Source organism: Zeus faber (assembly GCF_960531495.2).
Source record: "Zeus faber genome assembly, chromosome: 21".
In the NCBI taxonomy this organism is placed as follows: Eukaryota; Metazoa; Chordata; class Actinopteri; order Zeiformes; family Zeidae; genus Zeus; species Zeus faber.
The window spans coordinates 15,219,379-15,240,022 of NC_137208.1; the positions used below are offsets into that span (position 1 = coordinate 15,219,379).

The window sequence follows — 20,644 nt, forward strand, 5'->3', positions numbered from 1 at the left end:
TATGATGTGAGGTTCACTCTTTCACACCACACACACACACACACACACACACACTCACACGCCTGTAAAGCGGCTGACCCTTCAACGAGATAGAAGTCCGGACACAGTTTAGCCTTTATTTATTCTTTACAATATTGAACAGCAAAAGCCGCCTCTTTGTGTTGAATATCCCAATGTAAACAACCTCCTAATTTGTAATAACCGTCAACACCCACTAAGATTTTTCACACACCAAGAGTATTTGCCATCTCTGTAGACAACAATTTAGCGCGTTGTGTGTCATCAAAGCAGGAGCCGTCAGCATTTACTGGTGCGCTCAGTACAATGGTTGAAGCTATAATTCTGTCAAAGTGACGGAACCAGTTAAATGCCGACACCTCCGAAATAGAGTGAGCGCTTGCTAGATGGACAAACGGGATGCACAGTTCACAATAACTCTCGGATAGACATTTAAACGTTTTGTCAGCTGGAGACAAAGCAAGCAGCCATTTCCAACTGGATATAGGAATATATTTAGCCATATAATTTATCCATCATGTACATATTCTTACAATTCGGGTAAACTGCAAGAGCTTGATTAGTCAAGTGTACCCACAGGAGGGTGGGGGGGGATCTAGATACATTTGCACAGTACGAAAAAAACGACGCAACGCCCTAAAGTGTAGATTATCATAAAAAACTGCTCTCACAAAGAGGACGTTCATTGTGAAAATGTAGAAAAAGAAAAAAAGGCCTACGTCTAAACAAGCTGATTTATTAACCGTACAGCTGTGGTGTTTCAGAGTAAGAAATAGGTAGGGTCCTTTTTGTCATTGTGCATTTCAATTTATTCCCAGGGTGTTAGGACTTCCTGTTGTGTGCAGTGTATCCATCCCAGTTTCAAGGCATATCTCTGGTTTTAAAAACACAAAGCAAAAAAAAAAAAAAAAAAAAAAAAAAAAAAAAAAAAGGGACCAGCTAAAAAACACTGACAACCAGGCTATCAGCTAAAGCACAGGGTGGAGCGGGCGGCTGGAGAACAGGCAACTTGTCATACCGGTTTTGGTTCAGTTAGAAAAAGAAGGGCATCAAGACACTTGACAGTGTGCGTTTAGTAACAAAAAGAAAAGCAGAACAGAAGAACTGCCATGTCACAGCTCATTGAGAGAGAAAAAAAAAAAAAAAAAAAAAGAAGCTTTTTGCTGAATCCCCTTCCAAGTCTATACAACTTGTTTCTGAAAGTAACTTCTAAATTCTGGGCAGGGAAACCCTCCACCTCAGCAAACTTTTATGTATTTATTATTATCTTTTTTTTAAGACAGTTTAAACCTCCCTGATCTACAGCTTGCTTTTGGTCACTTCTGCGCTCAACACAAAAAAAAAAAAAAAAAAAAAAAAGAAAAAAATAAAAGACGTAACCGTGGGACCAGGGTTATTTGGTCTCCGAGGCGGGGGGGGGGGTGTAAAAAATAAAATAAATACAAAACACTGGAAATCATATTTTAGGGGTCAGTCTTGTGTTTCATGGTTTTACGGGACACAGGAGGTGCGAGTGTCACTTTGTTTGATGCCAACAGAATCGGGTCCTTACATGACGAGCTACCGTTGATAATGTCGCTTCTGTAACGCTTCATAGAGAAACGCTCCGTACACTTGCCACGCTCAATGTTGTGACAGATGAAGGTTTGACAGATGAAGAAAAATTGTACTTGCTGGTAAAAAAAAAAAAGAGCTCTCATCTTAACAAAAGGAGAAAACAATAACAGGTTCCCATCAACACACACACACACACACACACACACACACACACACACACACACACACACACACACACACACACACACACACACACACACACACACACACACACACACACACACACACACACACGCGAGGGGGTTCTCGGGGAAAACCCTGGTTCTCCGTGCGTCGAGTGCCAAATCCCCCAGGTGGTGAGGTGAAATGGGGGTCAGCTTGCAAACTCTCGCCTCCCTTATCAGAGCTCCCTGGGGTGGAGGGGTGGGCGGGCGGGCGGGCGGGGGAGTGAGAGCGACTGGGTGGTGTGAGTGTTTTTAAATATTTGGTCACCGCGGGTTGTGGTCGGCCTGGTCCGCCCGGCTCAGTACAGACGTTTCTCGTAACTGGAGAGAGAGAGAGAGAGAGAAATACAAGATGAAAGAGTCACCGCTCTGCACCGTGGTCCGGCCAAAAGCGTCCTCCCTTGATGTGGCGAAAATGAAAACAAAAATCCCTATTTCTTTACGTTGGCGACATCGTTCGCTGGGCACGGAGCGATGTGAAGAGCCGCTATGGAATCTACCGTAAACTGAGCGGCTGACGCCGGAGGGCCAGGATAACGGACGCTGCGAGGGTGCGCGGTGAGACCTGGTCAGAGCGCCGAGGAGCTCGCGCTCAGCCGCAGCCCCACGTCTCCTTTTTCGCCTTCCACTCCGCGACTGGAACGACGACCGTGGTCGCTAACAGACTCACACTTCATTTCCCTTCTTTTTTTTTTTTTAATACCAAAACTCAACACCCAGGGGTTGGGATTCGGATGGATCGATCGATCGATCCAAATAGAACTGATGCGCTCAAGATACAGCGTGAACGGACAATGTGTGACCAAGCGCTTCTGAAAAGACAAACTACACTTTTAGCTTTGTAATGCAACAGTGTCAAATTTAAAGCGTCAAGTTGAAATGCTTACAACAGAAAAGGTCTAAAATACATATATGGGTAGTTGACTTGACACTTCACTTTACCGTAATTAAATAAAATACAGAGCAAAATGTGTTTCCAGTTCCACAAATGTTCATTTAATTACGAAGGAAAATGTGTTTTCATGGATATTTTAACACTTTTTCCCAGTAAGGTATTTTAAACTTAAACATTAAAATGTCCTGTTATGTGACTGTCATAGGCATGATGTAGGAAATGTTACCATCAACAAAATAAAAAAATTATTCAAAGACCTTTGGAATTGTGTCACCAGAGGTCTATTTTCCTGAAATAAGTCCTTTAATATTAATCACTGAAATTGATCACATTTCATTACTTTTTGTAATGTAAATAGTCCTGCAGTGTGGTGCTATGCATCTATTTTGTAGTCTGGCAATTTCAAAATGGTGGCATAAAGGGAATTTCAGCGACCATATTTCTCATTGAAATGAACAAATATTGAAAAAATAAAAAATAAAGCAAAGGTTTTTCACCTCCATTGAACTCCCCATTATGTAGTTACTGCAATGGTTAATAACCTTTCAAGTCACCATTCTGTACACTCGATACTTAACAGGGAAGAAATTCATACCCAGTGTAGGAAATAAAAAAATAAATAAGCAACGCGCCAACAAAGTGTGTGTGTGCGTGTGTGCGCGTGTGTGTGTGCGTGGACTTACGAGTGGAGACCATGAACTCCTCCCTCCACCTGTGCAGACATGGTCCTCTTCTCGAACTTCAGCTCTCCAGAGTACATCATGGAGCTGAGCCCAAACGCAAAATGATGTCATGAACAATCATCTATTCAGACGTGGAAACACAGGCAGGGTTGTGCCCTACAGCTTCCCACCATCTTAAATCTGGACTCTCCGCTTTCATCCACCAAGCCAAACATCCTAAACTAATCTTAGCACTCGAAACCGCTCTCTCCCCCCCGCAGGCATTACTCACCGGAGCACAGAGAGGCTCTTGGCCCCGATGTCTTGGCAGCCATGTTGGATCCCAGCTATGAGGTACGGAATGAACTTGTGGATGGAGCCCTTGTCCTGGACTGAGCCGGACACGCCCTGGGCTACTTTCACCTTGTCTCCCTCGCTGTGGAAGGACGAAGGGGGAGAAAAAGAAAAATGATAAATAAATAAATAAATAGTAACAAAATAGGCGGTGTGGAAACCTTGAAATGGACAAGCTTTGACCAGCGACCGCCTGCCGCGCACCTGAAGTAGCGTTTCTGGCTGCTGGTGCTCTTCTCCATGGCGTCCAGGGAGCCCATGCCGCGGTACTTCTTGAGCCGCACCCCGTCCGAGAAGAAGTACTCTCCTGGGGCCTCGGTGGTCGCTGCCAGCAAAGACCCCATCATAACTAGAGAGGGGGATGGAGGGGACACAACCGGTGATCGCTTGATTGCGGAGATGTTTTGCGAAGGGATAATTCTGCTCATTTGCAATTCTCAACTTGAGACGAGGCTAAGAAAGAAGAACAGGTCCCACTGCAACGCTAAATGTCTGTCAACAGCTACAGGATCTATAAACAAAAGGATTAAACACAAACACTCATTCAGGTTTTTTTGGGGTTTGTTTTTTTTTTTTTGCACTCGACAGCCAATTCCCTTCCCTGTTTGTCGGTGTCTACATTTCCTGTTTCAATCCAGCCCTGACAAAAGAGATCTCCAAAAAGCTATGGTGAACCATCGGACTACATTTTGAAAAGAGACGGCAGCTGCGGTTGTAAAAGTTAGGAAAATGTCCGGATCTATTATGCGTCAAAGAGCATCAGGTAAGCGGACAAAAAAGGTTCAGGTGAGCCTTGGCCATTTACCTGTCGACGCTCCCAGAGACAGCGCCTTCACCACGTGTCCCACGGTCTGGATGCCCCCGTCGGCGATCACCGGGACGCCGAAACGCCGAGCGTACTCCGCCACCTTGTACACCGAGGTCCCCTGGGGACGCCCGCATGCCATCACTGGCAGAGAAGGGACACGTCAGTTATTACAACAGAACTCGGCATCGTTTCACTGATGGTTTGTAGAACAAGCGTTCGTTTTTGTTCATTTTGTCTCTGTTCATGTGCGTCCCCACTGTCATGAGCCATGTCACGCTGTCCCGGCGTTGCTTTCCATTGCTCCTCCAGACAGCGGTGCACAGCGTGGCCCGGTTCCCGTGCCGGTCTTTATTTTAAGATCGATTTATCTCATTTGTTTATGAGATAAGAGTTATGGGACTTTCTGGTTCCAAAAAAAACTGTCCTAACCCCCTGTTGCTTTCCAATGCCATGGGCCTTTTAGTATTACATTTTAGACCTTTGGTAAAAACTGGATGTTTTTGTGGAAATACTTTATTTGTAAATAATAAATTCTGCAATTCTAGAATGGGGAGACTATTTCCCGACCAGACTTTAATATGACGCAGGTTATTATTATGGTTTATTTGTTTATAATAATTTTTTCTTTTTTTTTTTTTCTTTTTAAACAATAGTTTTGTTTCTGATTACCTGTGGATATTTATTAAGATGTATTTAGATTTGACACGTGTATTTAAAATAAGTGCACTGCAGAGACAATGCAGACAATAACATTAGTGTTAAATAAATGTTTATTTGACATCAGCAATTTGTCTAATTTATTCTTCTTCTTCTTCCGACTGCTCCCGTTAGGGGTCACCACAGTGGATCAGCCTCCAATACCTTCTGTTTTGTCTCATTTATTTTTTAATTGTTTTATCAGATGCAAAAAACAAAACAAAAAACAAAACAAAAAAAACATTAAAAGACACCAACAACATGATATTGGCATTATACCTCAGCCACCACAACCTCGAAATGTCGGCATCGGCCATTGGAAAACCACAATCAGTCGACCACTAGTCTTGAGCGCAAGAGGCTCGTCCCCATGGCAACGGTGAACAGCGCCCTGGAAGATCACTATGACAACAAGAAGTGGCCTGGGGGGGTGTCGTTACCATTGGCAACTGATGACCCCGTCAGTTTCACTGCGGCTCCAAAAGAAACCAAGTTAAAAATAGGTGTAGTAAGCAGAGATCCCTGTTTGATTCCGGGGTTGCAACCAGCGCTGGGCTGGAGAACCTTTAACTGGTGTCCTAGATTTCAACTGGTAGTCAGATCTGGTCATGTTTGGGGTCACCGGGATAAGGAGGGAACACGGCTGTTGTTTTCCCGTCCGCTAGCGTGAGGTTCGAAAGGGAGGAGGTGTACCTTCCTGCGTGATGCAGATGGAGCCGCAGCCCATTCCCACCCGGAGAGCGTCCACACCGGCATCTATCAGGTTCTTGGCCTGAGCTGCTGTAACCACTGCAGTTTGGGGAAAGAAAAGATATCACCTTGAAGACATCTGGGTTACATGTGTAACCCATCAATTGTCTTTTCATCAGAACCTGAGTTCTACCAATCACATGTGACAAGACATGCCTAAACGTACCATTCCCTCCAACCACTTGCATCTCTGGGTATTTCTGTTTGATATAATGGATCATGTTGATCTGATACACCGAGTTGCCTTGCGACGAGTCCTTGAAGTGGGGAGAAAAGATTGAATGATGATTATGTAATATGGAGGTGGCCTTGTCAGGCCAGGCAAGAACAACACTTCAAAGGTTTATCAAGATGCCAGTCCCTTCAAACTAGGGCAAGAATCTTAAGTTACAGTACACACCCTAAAATTTATCAAACTTTACAGAACAAAGAGTAGAGGAATCATAGTTAATGGATTGGTTAGGCAATGCTTTAATATTGAGAAACTCACCACTCTGCTGCATCTTCTCACTATGCCTTAAAGTACAACTTGGCAAAGTCAAAGAAAACCTCCTCAAATCTTTTTGTTTTTATGAGTTTATATAAATGGGAAGCCCACAATAGTCAGTCTCAAGACAAAACGATTGCAAACCATGCATTTTATCAGGATTTATGCTGTTATCCACCACCACTGCAAAACGGGAAGTTGCGCCACTGGCAAGCTGATGTAGCAAAAGTAAATGTGATATTACAGTTACTTAAAACCTGTTAAAAATACACCCATACACCTGGGGCTATGATGAGATTCCCGTTTTCAGAAAGGAAATGCATTTATACTAGGTGTGTCACGATTCTCCAAATCCATCATTCGATTGGACTTCAGATTTTAAGGTCACGATTCGATTAAAACATTTTGCCATTGTTAGGCTTTCTTTACTTGATTTGTAAAGAAACACTCGTTTCTCAGTAAGTAAATTTAAATTGAAAATTATAAATAACAAAAACATGAATATTTAAACACCACACCTAAACAATTAAAAACTTCAGAATAATAAACAATAAGTTACTTCTTACTCTTCTTTTAAAGTTACTCACCAAAATAAGCGCAGAAAAATGCTATTTTTGCCAGAGGGGGAACGCTGGTAGTAAAAGGCAAATTAGTACCTTCAGCTCCAACCAGAGCAATCTTTTCTCCAAACAAAGCAAATAAAAACTCTTGATGAATTTAATCAACTCAGTTTCCTGCTGCTGCTCTGCTGTGTAGCATATCATAGGTCATTCCTTAAAAATCGCAACACTATTCTCACGGCCTGGTTGCAAATGCCCCACGGCCCGCGAGCCGGTGGTTGGGAAAGTCTCCACTAGAGGACATTCCGTTGGTGATGGTCGGGTTTATTTCCCACAGTCATCGCCACATCTGTGGTATTACTGGACATTCTGGTCAAAGGCGCACGCTCCCTTGTACACCGTGAAACCCGGGGCGGGACGCTCTGTGTGCTCTGGCACCTCCACCGACATCGCACACGGTTACCGGGAATATCTCTCTGTAATGTGCGCTCACTGTGACCTTATATTGAACCTTTTTTTTTTGTTTTTTTAAATAGTTGAATTCTGTTCGAATTTCATTCCCGCAGCCCTAGTGCCAGGTGGGTGGTGCAGTGTCCATTGAGGGTTGCGGCACAGCGGACCCTCCACGGAGCTGACCGCCGCCCCCACCCCCCAAAGTTGGAACCAGACTTCATGAAAGTCGGTTACAGAGCCGACACCCCATGGCGCACACTGCATTTGTTAACTGGCGGATCTGACGGCTGCCACAAGTCCCCAGTCCCTAATCTCTCTGTAATGTGCGCTCACTGTGACCTTATATTGAACCTTGTTTTTTGTTTTTTTAAATAGTTGAATTCTGTTCGAATTTCATTCCCGCAGCCCTAGTGCCAGGTGGGTGGTGCAGTGTCCATTGAGGGTTGCGGCACAGCGGACCCTCCACGGAGCTGACCGCCGCCCCCACCCCCCAAAGTTGGAACCAGACTTCATGAAAGTCGGTACAGAGCCGACACCCCATGGCGCACACTGCATTTGTTAACTGGCGGATCTGACGGCTGGTAAACAAATATGTCAGACAATATTACCCAAAAATATGGGGGGGGGGGAGAAATCGCTGACCTGCTTGTGATTTCGAAGTTTGAAATCAAACACTCATTTCGATCATTTCGATTTCCAATCATCACACCCCTAATTGATCAATTTCTTTAACTTTGCATCATTGGACTGCGTTTTCGGACAGTGTGAAGCTGCAGCAGAGCAGTCAGTTTCGCAATAGTAAAGAGCTCAGTGAGGCTGTGCTATGAACAGTTAATAACAATAGGAACCAATATTAAAAAAAAAAGGCCTGGGTTAAAATACAGAGACCCACTCTGGACATAGCCAGCGGGGAATTCTGTTGAATACTGAAACTGAGCCTTTGCCGCTCTTTTAATACAAGTCATAAAATATATAAGCCCCCCCCCCCCCCTTTTTGGTAAAATATGCACTAATATAGGGTTGAATCAGGAAAGCATAGTCTTTTATCATAATAAAAGACCAAGCCTACTTTCATTACCCAATATCTGGTCTTGCATTTATTATTATGTAAAAATACTGGTGTATAGATGATATTTGGACCACTTTTGCTTTGCTGCCTCAATTCAAATGATCATAAATTCCTTGAATGACGTTCCCAAAAAATGTCAAGCATAAGCGTCAAACAAGTGTATTCCCTCTAACATTTAAGCCACTAATGTAAATTTCATATGGCACCAACCAGTACGACCACGTCCACTCCGGCCTGCACCAGCAGATCCAGCCTGTATTTGTCATCCTCCCGTGTGCCAATGGCAGCACCGCAATGCAGCTGTTTGCGGGAATCTTTGGAGGCCAGGGGGTAATCCCTGTTCTTCTTCAAATCTGTCCTGGCGATGATGGCCACCAGTTCATCACTGTCGTTCACGATGGGAAGCTTGCCTTGTTACACAGAGAGAAGCGGTAGGGTTTGTAAATGACAGTGGAGGGGGTCAATATCAGGGCTCACGTGCTTGAGCATTGAGCAGCTTTCAGTCACCTTTCTTGCTGCGCTGCAGGATGTCGTTGGCTTCTTTCAGCGTAACACCGGCCGGAGCCACTACCAATTCCTCCCTCTTAGTCATCGTCTAGGAGGCGATGAAACAAAGCGCCACGCATTGTTATTTGCAAACCAAACCATAGCGACAAAAGCGAGGACAACGATGCCAGTACACACCTCCTCCAGGGGTTTGCTGTGGTCCTTCTCAGAGAGGAAGTCAATGTCACGTGAGGTGACTATGCCCACCAGCTTGCTGCCCATCTTGCCAGTCTCTGTGACAGGGATGCCTGAGAATCCATGTCGAACCTTGGCCTCGAATACGTCACCCACTGTGTGACGGGGGCTCATGACCAGCGGGTCTGTGATGAAACCTTGCTCGAACCTCTGCGAGCCGAGAGAAAAACAACATGAAATAAGATAAATCATACTAATTTTCTTTGTGGCAAATAGAAATTCAACATGCTCGAGTAATGATTGTCAATTGTCGGGATCGAGCTGTACCTTGACCTTGCGGACCTCGTTGGCTTGGAATTCTGGCGTGCAGTTGTGGTGGATGATTCCAATGCCGCCCATCAGCTGATAATAGAAATAAAAACATCAAAGGACATGTGGATTTCAGAATAATGAATCTCAGGGAAGCCATTTCAAGATGTACATTTTGGACATGCTGTGTAACAGAATTCTCACCGCCATAGCGATGGCCATGGCTGACTCTGTGACCGTGTCCATCGGGGAGGAGATGAGGGGGGTCTTCAGGGTGATCTTCGTAGTCAGGGCAGAGGTCAGGTCCTTTAAAGGAGGGAGACACCAAGGGAAAAAAAAAACAAAAAAACAACACCTTTAAATGTTCAATACATTTACTTGCTTAGTAGACCTTAATCCAAAGCAACTTACAATAAGTAGATTTGTCAGCAAAGTCTTAAACAATGATTAAACTCATTCTGCTGATGTTTTGAGGTACTTTTTTGTTAAAAAGGTTAGAAAGGGCAGGTTTAGGGTTTTGTTTTACATCGTACCCTACTAGCATAAGGGATGTTATCTGTTATTGCAGAGGCTATAAGCACCAGCATCATACAATGAACTTCAGAAAGCTTAGTATAAACCATAGCAAGGTTTATACTGGTGTTCAGCATGAAATCCACTAGGGGGCAGGCTCAACTAAATGTCACATGGACAACTAGTTAATGCTTGTACAACTAATTTCAATGTCACGCAAAGGGCATGCTTTTAAAAAGGCGCAAAAGAAGTACGACGAAAAATAAATAAATACTATAGTGTCTCGTTTAATGACAAAGGAGGGGTCCAGAGAAATTTATTCGCAAACTGACGATAAAGGCATCAACAAGCTGTGCCTCAGTACAATGAAATTAAACAAATTTAAAACATTGGCCCGGCACTGGCAAATCCTGTCGAGGAGAAACACAGATGGTGCAAGCGATCCTTTATTCCAAGTTTCCCCATGACAAGCGCCAAGCTCTGTGCATTTTCCAATAGTGGGAGTCTACAAATAATGACATTCCTCACACATGGGAAATCTGCAGATGGGTTTTAAGGTGTCCAAGCTCAAATATTTCTTATCTCACACAGACATAAACTATGGCGGCTTCCTGACAAGTTTCCCAAGGGTTCATCGGGGAGGCGACGAAAAACACCCAACAACACTTCTCCATTTAGTGGACCCAACCCTGCTAAATTCTACCCAGTTTGGAATCCCTGTCAAGAACGCCAGGACCTCGCAGCAGAATTCCCACAGCCCTCCCACAGCCCTATCACGTGCACGTGGTCCCACTGCACACTGTCAGCATGTGCACGCTACAAAGTCTATTTGGAGCTTTAGTCTGACCACAGAGGGCCACAAGCATGACCTGCTGTTGTCCACACAGGGTGACAAATCGCAAACAGGACTGTTATGGTCGGGTCACACCGCTGGCACACCTGTGATAGGCTGCAATGCAAAATATATTACTAGTGACAAAAAGATTGGAGGGCTAGTCTGGCTAAACCTATAGTGTCACCCCCAACCACTGCATCATTTTTTTTTTCTTTTTCATGATTAGGCCATTTCTTTTTAATGAAAAACCATCCCTTAAACTAGCGATAAAATAAGAAACACTTCAAATTGTGTTTCTACAATATGGAATATGGAAAACTCTTTAGTTTAAGGGACGGGTGGCAAAACTAGATACACCTATAGCGTTCTATTGTGTCCAGTCATACTAGGTAATAGGTCAAAGCTACAACACAGTAACAAAATATGAAGTAGGTACTGATATTTATTTACCCATCCATCTCTCTTGCAATTTGTGTGTACTTCTTCCCGAGAGATCAAGAAAATGAGATTTACGGGGAAAAATTAGAAGTATGGTAAAATAATTCTACTTGACTAAAGTATAGCAAGTATAGTATTTTAATTGTGGTGAAAACCGAGGCAATTTGGTACTGGATGTTGAAAACCCAGACATTTTAGTGTTTTACCGATATTTGTTGGGCTTGAGTTTAGCAGGTTTTTTTATGCTAAATGCAGTTCCTTTGAGGATTTCTGGACAGTATTTATCATTTTTTGGGGTTCATTTATTTCCAATAAACATTCATTTGCATAAAGCAAGCATATTTGTCCACTTCCATGTTGATAACAGTATTGAACACTTGGAAAATATCCCTTGGACACACACATGCACATATGCACGCCACCAGTATGACCCTACCATTAGGGTCAAAGAACCAGGGAAACAAGTTAAAGCAACCTGGCCAAACAGGCAGATGTCCTATATAGCACAGAGACATATGCTCAACTCTGAAAAGAACAAATCAAGATTGGAGATATCAGTTGGAGTGAAACCAGAGATGGACTGAACAGAACGCAGGGATTTCACCTAAAGCTTGAGATTAACTCTACAGCCTCTCTCAGACAGAGGGGGTTGGGGTGAGCAGCCATCCGGCCACAAATGTAAACACAAGGGTTAGAGAGACCAGTCAGTGGGCAGCCATGTTGCCAAAGAAAGAAACCAAATTAAAATAGCAGTGCCACTGTAGGGAGGAAATGAGGGTGCTCTTAAAAAAAAACCCCAAAAAAAACAAAACTATTTCTAGACAAAGTGCAATTCTACAATGGCAAACGTGACCCAGTCCAAGCATATTAAATATAAATAACCTCTTTAGGTTTGAGAAAAGGACTGGGATGTGTCTGGTTAACAGGGCACCGATTCAGGGAGGGTAAACCTTTCCCTTCCATTTGCTGGGACAAGCTGTGTGATTGTACGGCACGGACACTCACCACTTCGTCTGAGGTGAAGTCGATAAAGCCGGGCAGAATCAGGAAGTCACTGAAAGAAAGAAGCAGAGAAACAAATCACGTGATGCTCCCAATGACACAGCACAGTGGACAAGAGCACAATGTTAGCATTGCAATATCCCAAATGAATTAAAGGTGTCGGTCACAAAATTGACCAGACAGGTTTGCTATTGTGTCACAATGTTTATTTATTTAAACATCATTAATCATTTTAAAATGACATCTAATATTTCAAAAGCTTTCCCATGAGTAGCTAATGTTGCCCATTAGAGAGGGGCGGATCACTATTGAACGAATACAATTTGGTCAATGAAGACAGGGTAATATACAACATTAGATGAACTTGGTGCAAAATTGCTGAGTAAATAACGTCTCTGAACCTTAGTCAGCAACTAAAACATTGATGTTATCAGGCTGGCTCATGAAACATTTAAAGTTAATTATTGAATGACACCGGATGAAACTTAGCATAATGACAAAACATGTCTGAATTTAGAAAGAAGGCCTGCTGACCAACCTCAGGAATTCTACCAGATTATTTAAAAAAAAAATTTTTTAAAAATCTATAAATTTATGAGCAGGGTCAGGTCTCTGCTTGAAAAATATGTAAAAAAAAAAAAAAAAAAAAAAAAAAAAAAAAAAAAAGCACAATTGTTTGGCTACCGTCAGCCTGGCTCTACGTCTGTATAAACAAAACGAGAACCCAGTAGAGCAAGAAAACATGCTCAGACAGTGGAATGATACATTTGGTCCAAAGGCTGCCTGAGTTCAGTGGTTTGGCATGTGGGTGGGAAAGCAGAGTGGGGAAGAGAGAGCGGTGATGAGTTATGAGGAGCTTTGTATATTTTGCAGAGGGGTGGAGGTTGACGAGAGGGGCTGTTACAAAGCTCGGTCCAAATGAGAGTGGGAGCTGAGCGAGTGGGAATGCGGAGGCCTAAAAAAAGGTCCGCTGAATGGGAGAGGAAAGGGAGGAGCCCGGCCGGCTTCCCTGCACGCCGCCATCCAGACACCTGCAAACAACAACATGGCCACAGGCAAAGGCGTGAGGAGCCGTCTGCATCAAACCACAGCCCCCTCGCAGGGTTTCCTGCCACAGCTCACTGCTCCAGTCACATTCATGTTTGTGGGTTCATGGGTGGTATGTCTAGAATAGAGCCTATTTCATCATATAGTCTGTCAAATGTGCAAACCATGCTATGGCATGAACACCAAACTCAATACTTGGGCCCTGTGATGTTTGCATATGGTTTTCACTTGAATGTTAACAATATTCTTTTTGTCAAGCCTTATTGCTTAAAAAGGTAAAGATGTCTGCCTGGGGTTACAGCAGGCAAAAGTCATGCGCAGCTCTACGAAATTCCATGTGAGCTGTGGAGAGGAGGGGTGGAAATCGCAGGGTAACAACTCACGATACATTGGCATCATCACACAGCGGTTGTGCGATACATTGCAAGACAATTCATGATGATAGACAATTCATGATGATACATCATGATGTGTAACTGAAAAAGAAATTCCCCTAAAAAGGGCAAAAAGGAATTATGTATTTATTCACTGAATTGTGGTGTCAGTTTCACAGAATTTGACAACTGAGATGAAACAATGTACAAAAAAAAAAAAAAAAGTAGTCCAATAATGTAAATAATATCCTAAAATATACAATCAATAAGAGGCATGTATGATACCTTCTTCCTTTAAATATTGTAGCAAATGAAAAATATCATTTGAATCATTTAACCAGTATTATGTTCAATTTCCCATGTTTATAACAAACCAAATTTCATCAAAATCAGACCATCTACATTCCGTTACACCACTAGTTTAGAGCGTCACCATGTTCTAACAAAAATGTATATTTGGTGCCAGTGTATCGATAACATATCGCAAGAGGAAGCATCGTGATATATTCCAGTATCAATAGTTTGATAGCACAATTTTGGTAAACCTTCAATACAAGCTTGGCCACTGTTCCTTTGAAGGGCTGATATGGTTGTGGTGACATTCTCAGTGTTGCCCACACTTTACTTTCCCTGGGCAGCCAAATCAATGGACACCCGGGTAGATTTGGAGGCATGAATTGTAATCAATCTCAAAAAACAAAGCCTTACTAGTCTGAACTAAAAGGACAATCTCTCTCCATCATCCTACATTTTTTGATATAATTCTGCATGTGTGAGAATGTCACTTAATGCTTTTAGTTGATGACTAGTTCTTATCAAGTGTTATTAAAGTGAGCTAATAAAGAGCCCCTTTAGGTCGGCTTCCTAATAGAAAAGAGACATGAGTAGATGGATGGTTGAAATCATTTAATTGTATGGGACCCCTAGAAAAACCTAACGATGTGCACACTTTCACTGGTTCATATAATTAGGTTCAGAGTAATCAAGTTAATGGGGAAATCATACATTTCTCATCGTCAAATCCCTGCTCCACTCCACATGACTTCCTTAACCGACGACCATCACCCTCTTTCAATTAGTTCACATGATTGTTCTTTAGGCGGATCATGTGAACCACCCTTCCTTTAGCCATGCTGCATTTCATTAGAGTACAGAGACTCTCCAACCAAACACACGGCAACAGCTCCAACCTAATTTACTTCTCCAAATTTGAACAAGTAACCTGCTATTCATCAATGGGGGGGGGGATTTTGTAGACTGAAATAAACGTTATGGGAGAATCATCGGATAGAGCGAGGCCAAACTGTAATACGTTCCATCAGTCACACAGAATCACACCACTTGGCGAAGTTAAAATGAAACAAAATACATAGGAAAAAGAAAGTGGTGGCTAGGAAGTGACAAACTATGTTTCATGACCTGCAAAGTCATACCCAACAATAGTGGCTAGGGCTGGTACGCATGTATAACAACACAGATCATCATTCCATTCGATTTAGAGGAAAGAAATTTCAGCAAATTTGAAGGGTATTTTCTTACACCCCTGATAGCTTCTGTTACGCAACCGAACTTGACGGAAGGCTGAGAATAATTTGTTTGTTCCGTGAACATAACAGGCACCGAGAGGAGAACTGATGAATAACCATCAAACAGGGACAATAGCAACTTCGGCAATTGTGGTGCAAGAACATTTTGCATATCCCTCAATTGAAATGCTTTAAGTTTTTTTCTCCCATGTTTCTATCAAAAACACAAGGGGGGAAAAAAAGTAAAGAAAGTTGGCTGGTCAAAGATTAATGCAAATGAGTGCTGCGTGATGACTAGCTGTATTAGCCATGATGAACGACTGTTGCATTACCATTGGTGTCCTGGCATTCCAAAAATGTATGCAACAGGTCATGCACTATTGCAATTACTGCAGTGCTTCCCCCTAGAATGTCTCTCAGGCCTGGTGATACACGGTGGAAAGGTAGCGTGACAGCCAGTCAGATTTATGGCAATTTGGTTGGGTTCAGTTGGGTTTTGGGAAATCATTTTAAATGTATTAATCTTAACTTTACCATTGAGTGGCCATTGATTGAAAAGGCCACCGGGCAATTTCTCCGAATCAAAAAGAGGATCGCAGTTACTAATGTGATGTCAACCTATTGAACATGGTGACTGCTTAATGGAAGTTTTGACCTGGAGAAAAAATTAAATTTAACAAAAATCAATCAATAAATAAAAATAAATACTAAAAACTAGCTTACTCACTCAAAAGGCTAATCAAAATAGACATCATACGGCACTTTGTGACTCTTGAAAAGAGCTTTAAACTGCTCAACTTTTGTAGAATCAATGTATTGCAGCAGGGTGTGCCACTGAAAAACATTAAATGTTTAAAATATGCCAAAAATATTGGAAGCGACCTTTGAATATCTGATTGACATTTAAATGTCATATACTCGGCATCATCATGAATCAATAGATGCCAAGATGGGTATTTGTCATCCGTTGTTCTCTCTAGCTTGAGTTTTCACTTGTAAAGCAATAAGTGGTCAAGACTACATGATAAACCTACCACAGGGCACGGGAATATGCTTGTATTTCTTGGCAATGCCTCAATAAGCCCTCACTATACACAAACTTGGCAGAAAGAAATCCCAAGAGCATAAAGTCAGCTGTTTATATTGCTACACCACAGTTCTCAATAATCTTTTTTAGGAGAAAATGTCTCCAAGTGTCTGTATGCATTGTAGTCTGGTGAAATGTTTGTTATAACAAAGCTGCCAATGTGCAATAAATTGCTGTTTTCATCCATTTGAGCTTTTAGTTTAAATAAGGCAAGCCACTTTGACAAATGCAGTCAGCTGAAAGTTTTGAGAAAAGTATGCTCCAACCATTCCTACGTATTTTACCGTTGCCATGGCTGAATTACTTTTCCGTCTCACTGCGGCCAAGACACAAAATTGTTCATAGGAAAAGCTTTTTGTTTTGCAATGCTAACCCTGGAAATGTGTTTAAATGTCTAGATTTAAAACTGAGTCATGCATAAAAAGCAAACAAGCGTAAATGATTAATTGATTTCTGAATGAATTAAGTGTAATTATCTTCATAAGAAAACGATTTTGCTGCCTGAACAATTATAGGGGGAACATTGTAGTATACGGCAATTATCGAAGCTTTACAGCTACTCAAAGCAAAGCTCAGGCCCCGTCACCGGATGTCTTCCGATTATTAGCGATAAGGACAGAGGAGGTTGGAAAAGTACACGTCAAAATGGTTAGAAGATTGCCTACTCACTTGTAAGTCAACCCATCTCCTTTAGAGCAAAGCTCTTCAGCCGTTTGACCATCGGAGACCACACACTGTTGGTCAGATCTGCTGGTTCAAAACGTGTTGGCCGTTATACAGCGCTGCCACAGACACCCACACACGCAACCACACACGCAACCCACCGGTGACATTTTACCACCACCACAACCAATATTCAACCATTGCCGTTCATTACATAGACATTCAGCAGAGGGAAATATTTGGTGTGAGACAAAAACAGTCCATTGCAGTCATGAAGTAAGAGAACTTACTTATAGGTGAGGCCGTCTCCAACTGAGAAGAGCTGCTGAGCCGACAGTCCGTCCTCAGGAACATAGCCTGTGCCACCACTGATTAAATAATCTGCCATGCTGTCGAAATAATATAGAGAGGGAATGGGTTAAGTAGAAAAACTATTTCGCGGCCGGCACACCGCGAGTAAACTGCAGAACAGCCCAAAAAAATAAATAAATAAAAAACAAAACACAACAACAACTGTACAGTAACCTCTGTCTTTGTCTTTTTGTCCATTTTTAGATTGCCCTAGTAAGTTAGCCGTCATTTTCCCCAACACAAGCAGTGTTGGGGAAAGTGGCTTATTGGTGATTTCGTATCACATACTGTCACAGCATTTTGACTATAAAAGGCATTCCCCTGCGCTCCGTAGGAAAAAAAGACAATCAGCCCAAGTTTTAATATCGCGCCTCGAGCCGTTCTCACTCGGATTTAAAGGCTGTCTCATTGAATCTACATTTAGCTAACTTTAGAAACTTTTATTCCTAAGCTTTGATATCAAGTCGTTCATGCATTATGCAAAGCACTTCAAATACAGACAACTATGCTAATTTGCCCGACATGTGCCATTTGACGCTTCACAACATCAGCACTGTCGGCTCTGTGCAGCTGCAAGATGAAACCAACCAACATACGATACGTTTCACGAGAAAATCTCAATTAATTATTATTATTAACCATTACAATCCATGGCCGGATTGCACTAAGAACCAATGCAGGACCATGCACCAGCATCAGTGTCAGGCCTTTGACAGTCCGGTCGCCTGCACAATATACAGGTGTGCACACTAGTGGCGAGAGGCTCGACTCTCTTCGCCGAGTCGGTTTTCGGACGAGTCAAAACAACAAGCCGAGCGGCTCAGAGGGAGTCCGTTTGGCTCCGATGTGGCAAATGGAATCCCTCAGCAGCCACCCTGTCCCCGATTTCGGGCGGAATGTAATGTTTAAACATCGAACTTAAAGGCGGACCACGGCAAATGCCTGGACCCCGACGTGGATTTCACTTGCTCGGCGCGTCACCTCACGAACAATCATTCTCGGAAGACATTCCCCCAATGACTCGGGATGTGGGAGGTCACAGCGGCCGGACGAGCGAATATTTGAGCGAAATACATTTCTCCAACCCCGAGGTCCAAAAGGCCAAACTGCCATAGTGACACCACCAAAAACAAATCGTTGACGGTCTACGACGCCTGCGAGAATCCCCTTCCACGTCCACCCTGGCTCGCCCCCGTGGATGGCACCGACCGAAGCCCACCACGGAGCTAGAAACACGACTCTTTTTTCACACACACACACACATATATATTTATATTTATATATCAATAAATAAAACCAAGCGACTCATCAAGAACCCACTCTGGGGGGAAAAAAATAAAAAATAAAGTGGGGAGTCGAACCTCGCACCACTACCACGCAGGCATGTGCTAGCCGCTATCTTAGCATAGCCGCTCCGTTTATGACCGGAGCAGACGTCTTGTTGTGACTCGTTTTTGGGCGGCTCCGTCTCCAACGCCTTTTTCCCCCCAACCCCGGGTCGCGTTCATAATAATAATAATAATAATAATAATTTAAAAAAAAAAAAAAAAAAAAAGCGAGCAAAATCCACGCAACGTCACGATTCGTGGCTAAACGTCCCCGCAGCGTCCCCCCCCCGTTAGCAGCTAGCCAACAAGCTAACGCCGCCTCCCGGTGCTCATCCACGCGCTGCCCACGTTCGGAGACGGACGCGTGCGGATAAACGGAGGCGGCGGCGGCGGCGCCGTCGTCGTTATTGTTTTACCTTGAAGCACAAAACAGATCGGCTGGTTAAACGGTCTCCGGTCTCCGGTCTCCGGTCGCCCGCCCCCCCCACAACCCGAGGTGTCAGAGCGATGCTGGGCAGTGCGCGGCTGGAGACGCGGGGCTGCCGTTAAGTACCGAAGCCGCGGCCCCTCCCCTCGCCTCGCTCGCCCGGGCGCGGCGTGGACCCCGCGGTGATGCGTTCGCGGGCGGCGTTCGGAGCTCGGCGAATGGAGGCAAACTCCCCCGAGGCCGTGCGAGACAAAGTTGGAAGGATGAAACGAAAAAAGTCATAATAAATTTGAAAAAAAAATATATATATATATAAAGAAGAAGAAAAAAAAGATATATATTTTAAAAAAATGTCCACATACACACACACACACACACACACACACACACACACACAGGTATATATGTGTGTGTGTGTGTGTGTGTGTGTGTATATATATATATACACACACACACACACACACACACACACACACACACACACACACACACACACACACAGGTATATATGTGTGTGTGTGTGTGTGTGTGTATATATATATACACACACACACACACACACACATATATATATATATACACACACACACACATATATTTATATATATAAACACACACACACACACACACACACACACACACACACACACACACACATATATTTATATATATAAACACACACACACACACACACACACACACACACATATATTTATATATATAAACACACACACACACACACACATATATATATATATATACACACACACACACACACATATATATATATATATATATATATACCACGTGTGTGTGTGTGTGTGTGTGCGCGCGTGTGTATATATTTTTTCTTCAGGGAAATCTCTCTCTATATAAATACAAACACGAAGCTAATATTAATATCATAATGAAAATAAACATTTATGTATATGAATGTGTGCGAGAACACTCGAGAGTAGCGTACGGTTGGAGGGGGTGTGATATAATAACCTGCAGGGATACAATGAAGGTGCAATACGTGCAGTGGTGCTGATTAGAATAAAACGTAAGTATAAAAAAAATGCATATACAGGTCATATCTTTAAATATGATGAAGAGATTAAAATTGGTCCAGGTTAATAATGTACAGGTGTCCCTGGTCATGTCACAGTTTGCAATCCTCCGGCCCTGGAGTTTTTTGTTTTTTTTCACAAAAACTTGTGAAACCTACAAACATCTGTCTTCTAAAAATAAAAAATCTCAGATACAAAATGGAGTTCAGAGCACCGCGTCCTATGTGAAAGCCCCAGGCTTTCAGCAGGCTGCTGCGTAAGTGGATATAATCAAAATCTCTGGCACAAAGAGTCCAGAGATATTTCCATGGAGTCCGAAGACAATATCAATGAAAGAGAAATGCATATTCAACTGACAGAGGTTAGGGTTAGAGTTGACGATCTTTTCAGAGGGGCTTTTCCCCCGATATCCTATCTCCTAACCTCCCCAACCTCAAGATTCCGCCATCTAGTGAGTCTGTCCTGTCTCTTTATTGGA

The 20,644-nt window shown here is 43.0% G+C and overlaps 1 protein-coding gene across 1 annotated transcript; it reads right to left on the reverse strand.

Moving 5' to 3' along the window:
- Positions 1 to 133: 133 nt before the first annotated feature.
- LOC307246471 (inosine-5'-monophosphate dehydrogenase 1b) lies at positions 134 to 19,164 on the reverse strand. The gene is made up of 15 exons (XM_080022387.1): positions 19,104 to 19,164; positions 17,299 to 17,397; positions 12,315 to 12,363; positions 9,728 to 9,829; positions 9,542 to 9,616; positions 9,218 to 9,424; positions 9,041 to 9,128; positions 8,744 to 8,943; positions 6,131 to 6,221; positions 5,908 to 6,003; positions 4,516 to 4,659; positions 3,915 to 4,059; positions 3,649 to 3,792; positions 3,378 to 3,461; positions 134 to 2,120 (listed from the first exon to the last, which is right to left on the reverse strand). Exons 2-15 carry the CDS (start codon positions 17,394 to 17,396, stop codon positions 2,099 to 2,101), a joined length of 1,545 nt encoding a protein of 514 aa, XP_079878513.1. The 5' UTR covers position 17,397; positions 19,104 to 19,164; the 3' UTR covers positions 134 to 2,098.
- Between the last annotated feature and the right edge of the window lie 1,480 nt (positions 19,165 to 20,644).

What these genes read in the sequence shown, in the direction of transcription:
- LOC307246471 (XM_080022387.1), bottom strand. Translation starts at nt 17,396, where the DNA reads ATGGCAGATTATTTAATCAGTGGTGGCACAGGCTATGTTCCTGAGGAC. An exon ending in ACGAGGTCCGCAAGGTCAAG is followed by an intron (nt 9,425 to 9,541) that starts GTACAGCTCGAT and finishes CTCGGCTCGCAG; the next exon opens with AGGTTCGAGCAAGGTTTCAT. An exon ending in CATCTGCATCACGCAGGAAG is followed by an intron (nt 4,660 to 5,907) that starts GTACACCTCCTC and finishes CTTCTCTGCCAG; the next exon opens with TGATGGCATGCGGGCGTCCC.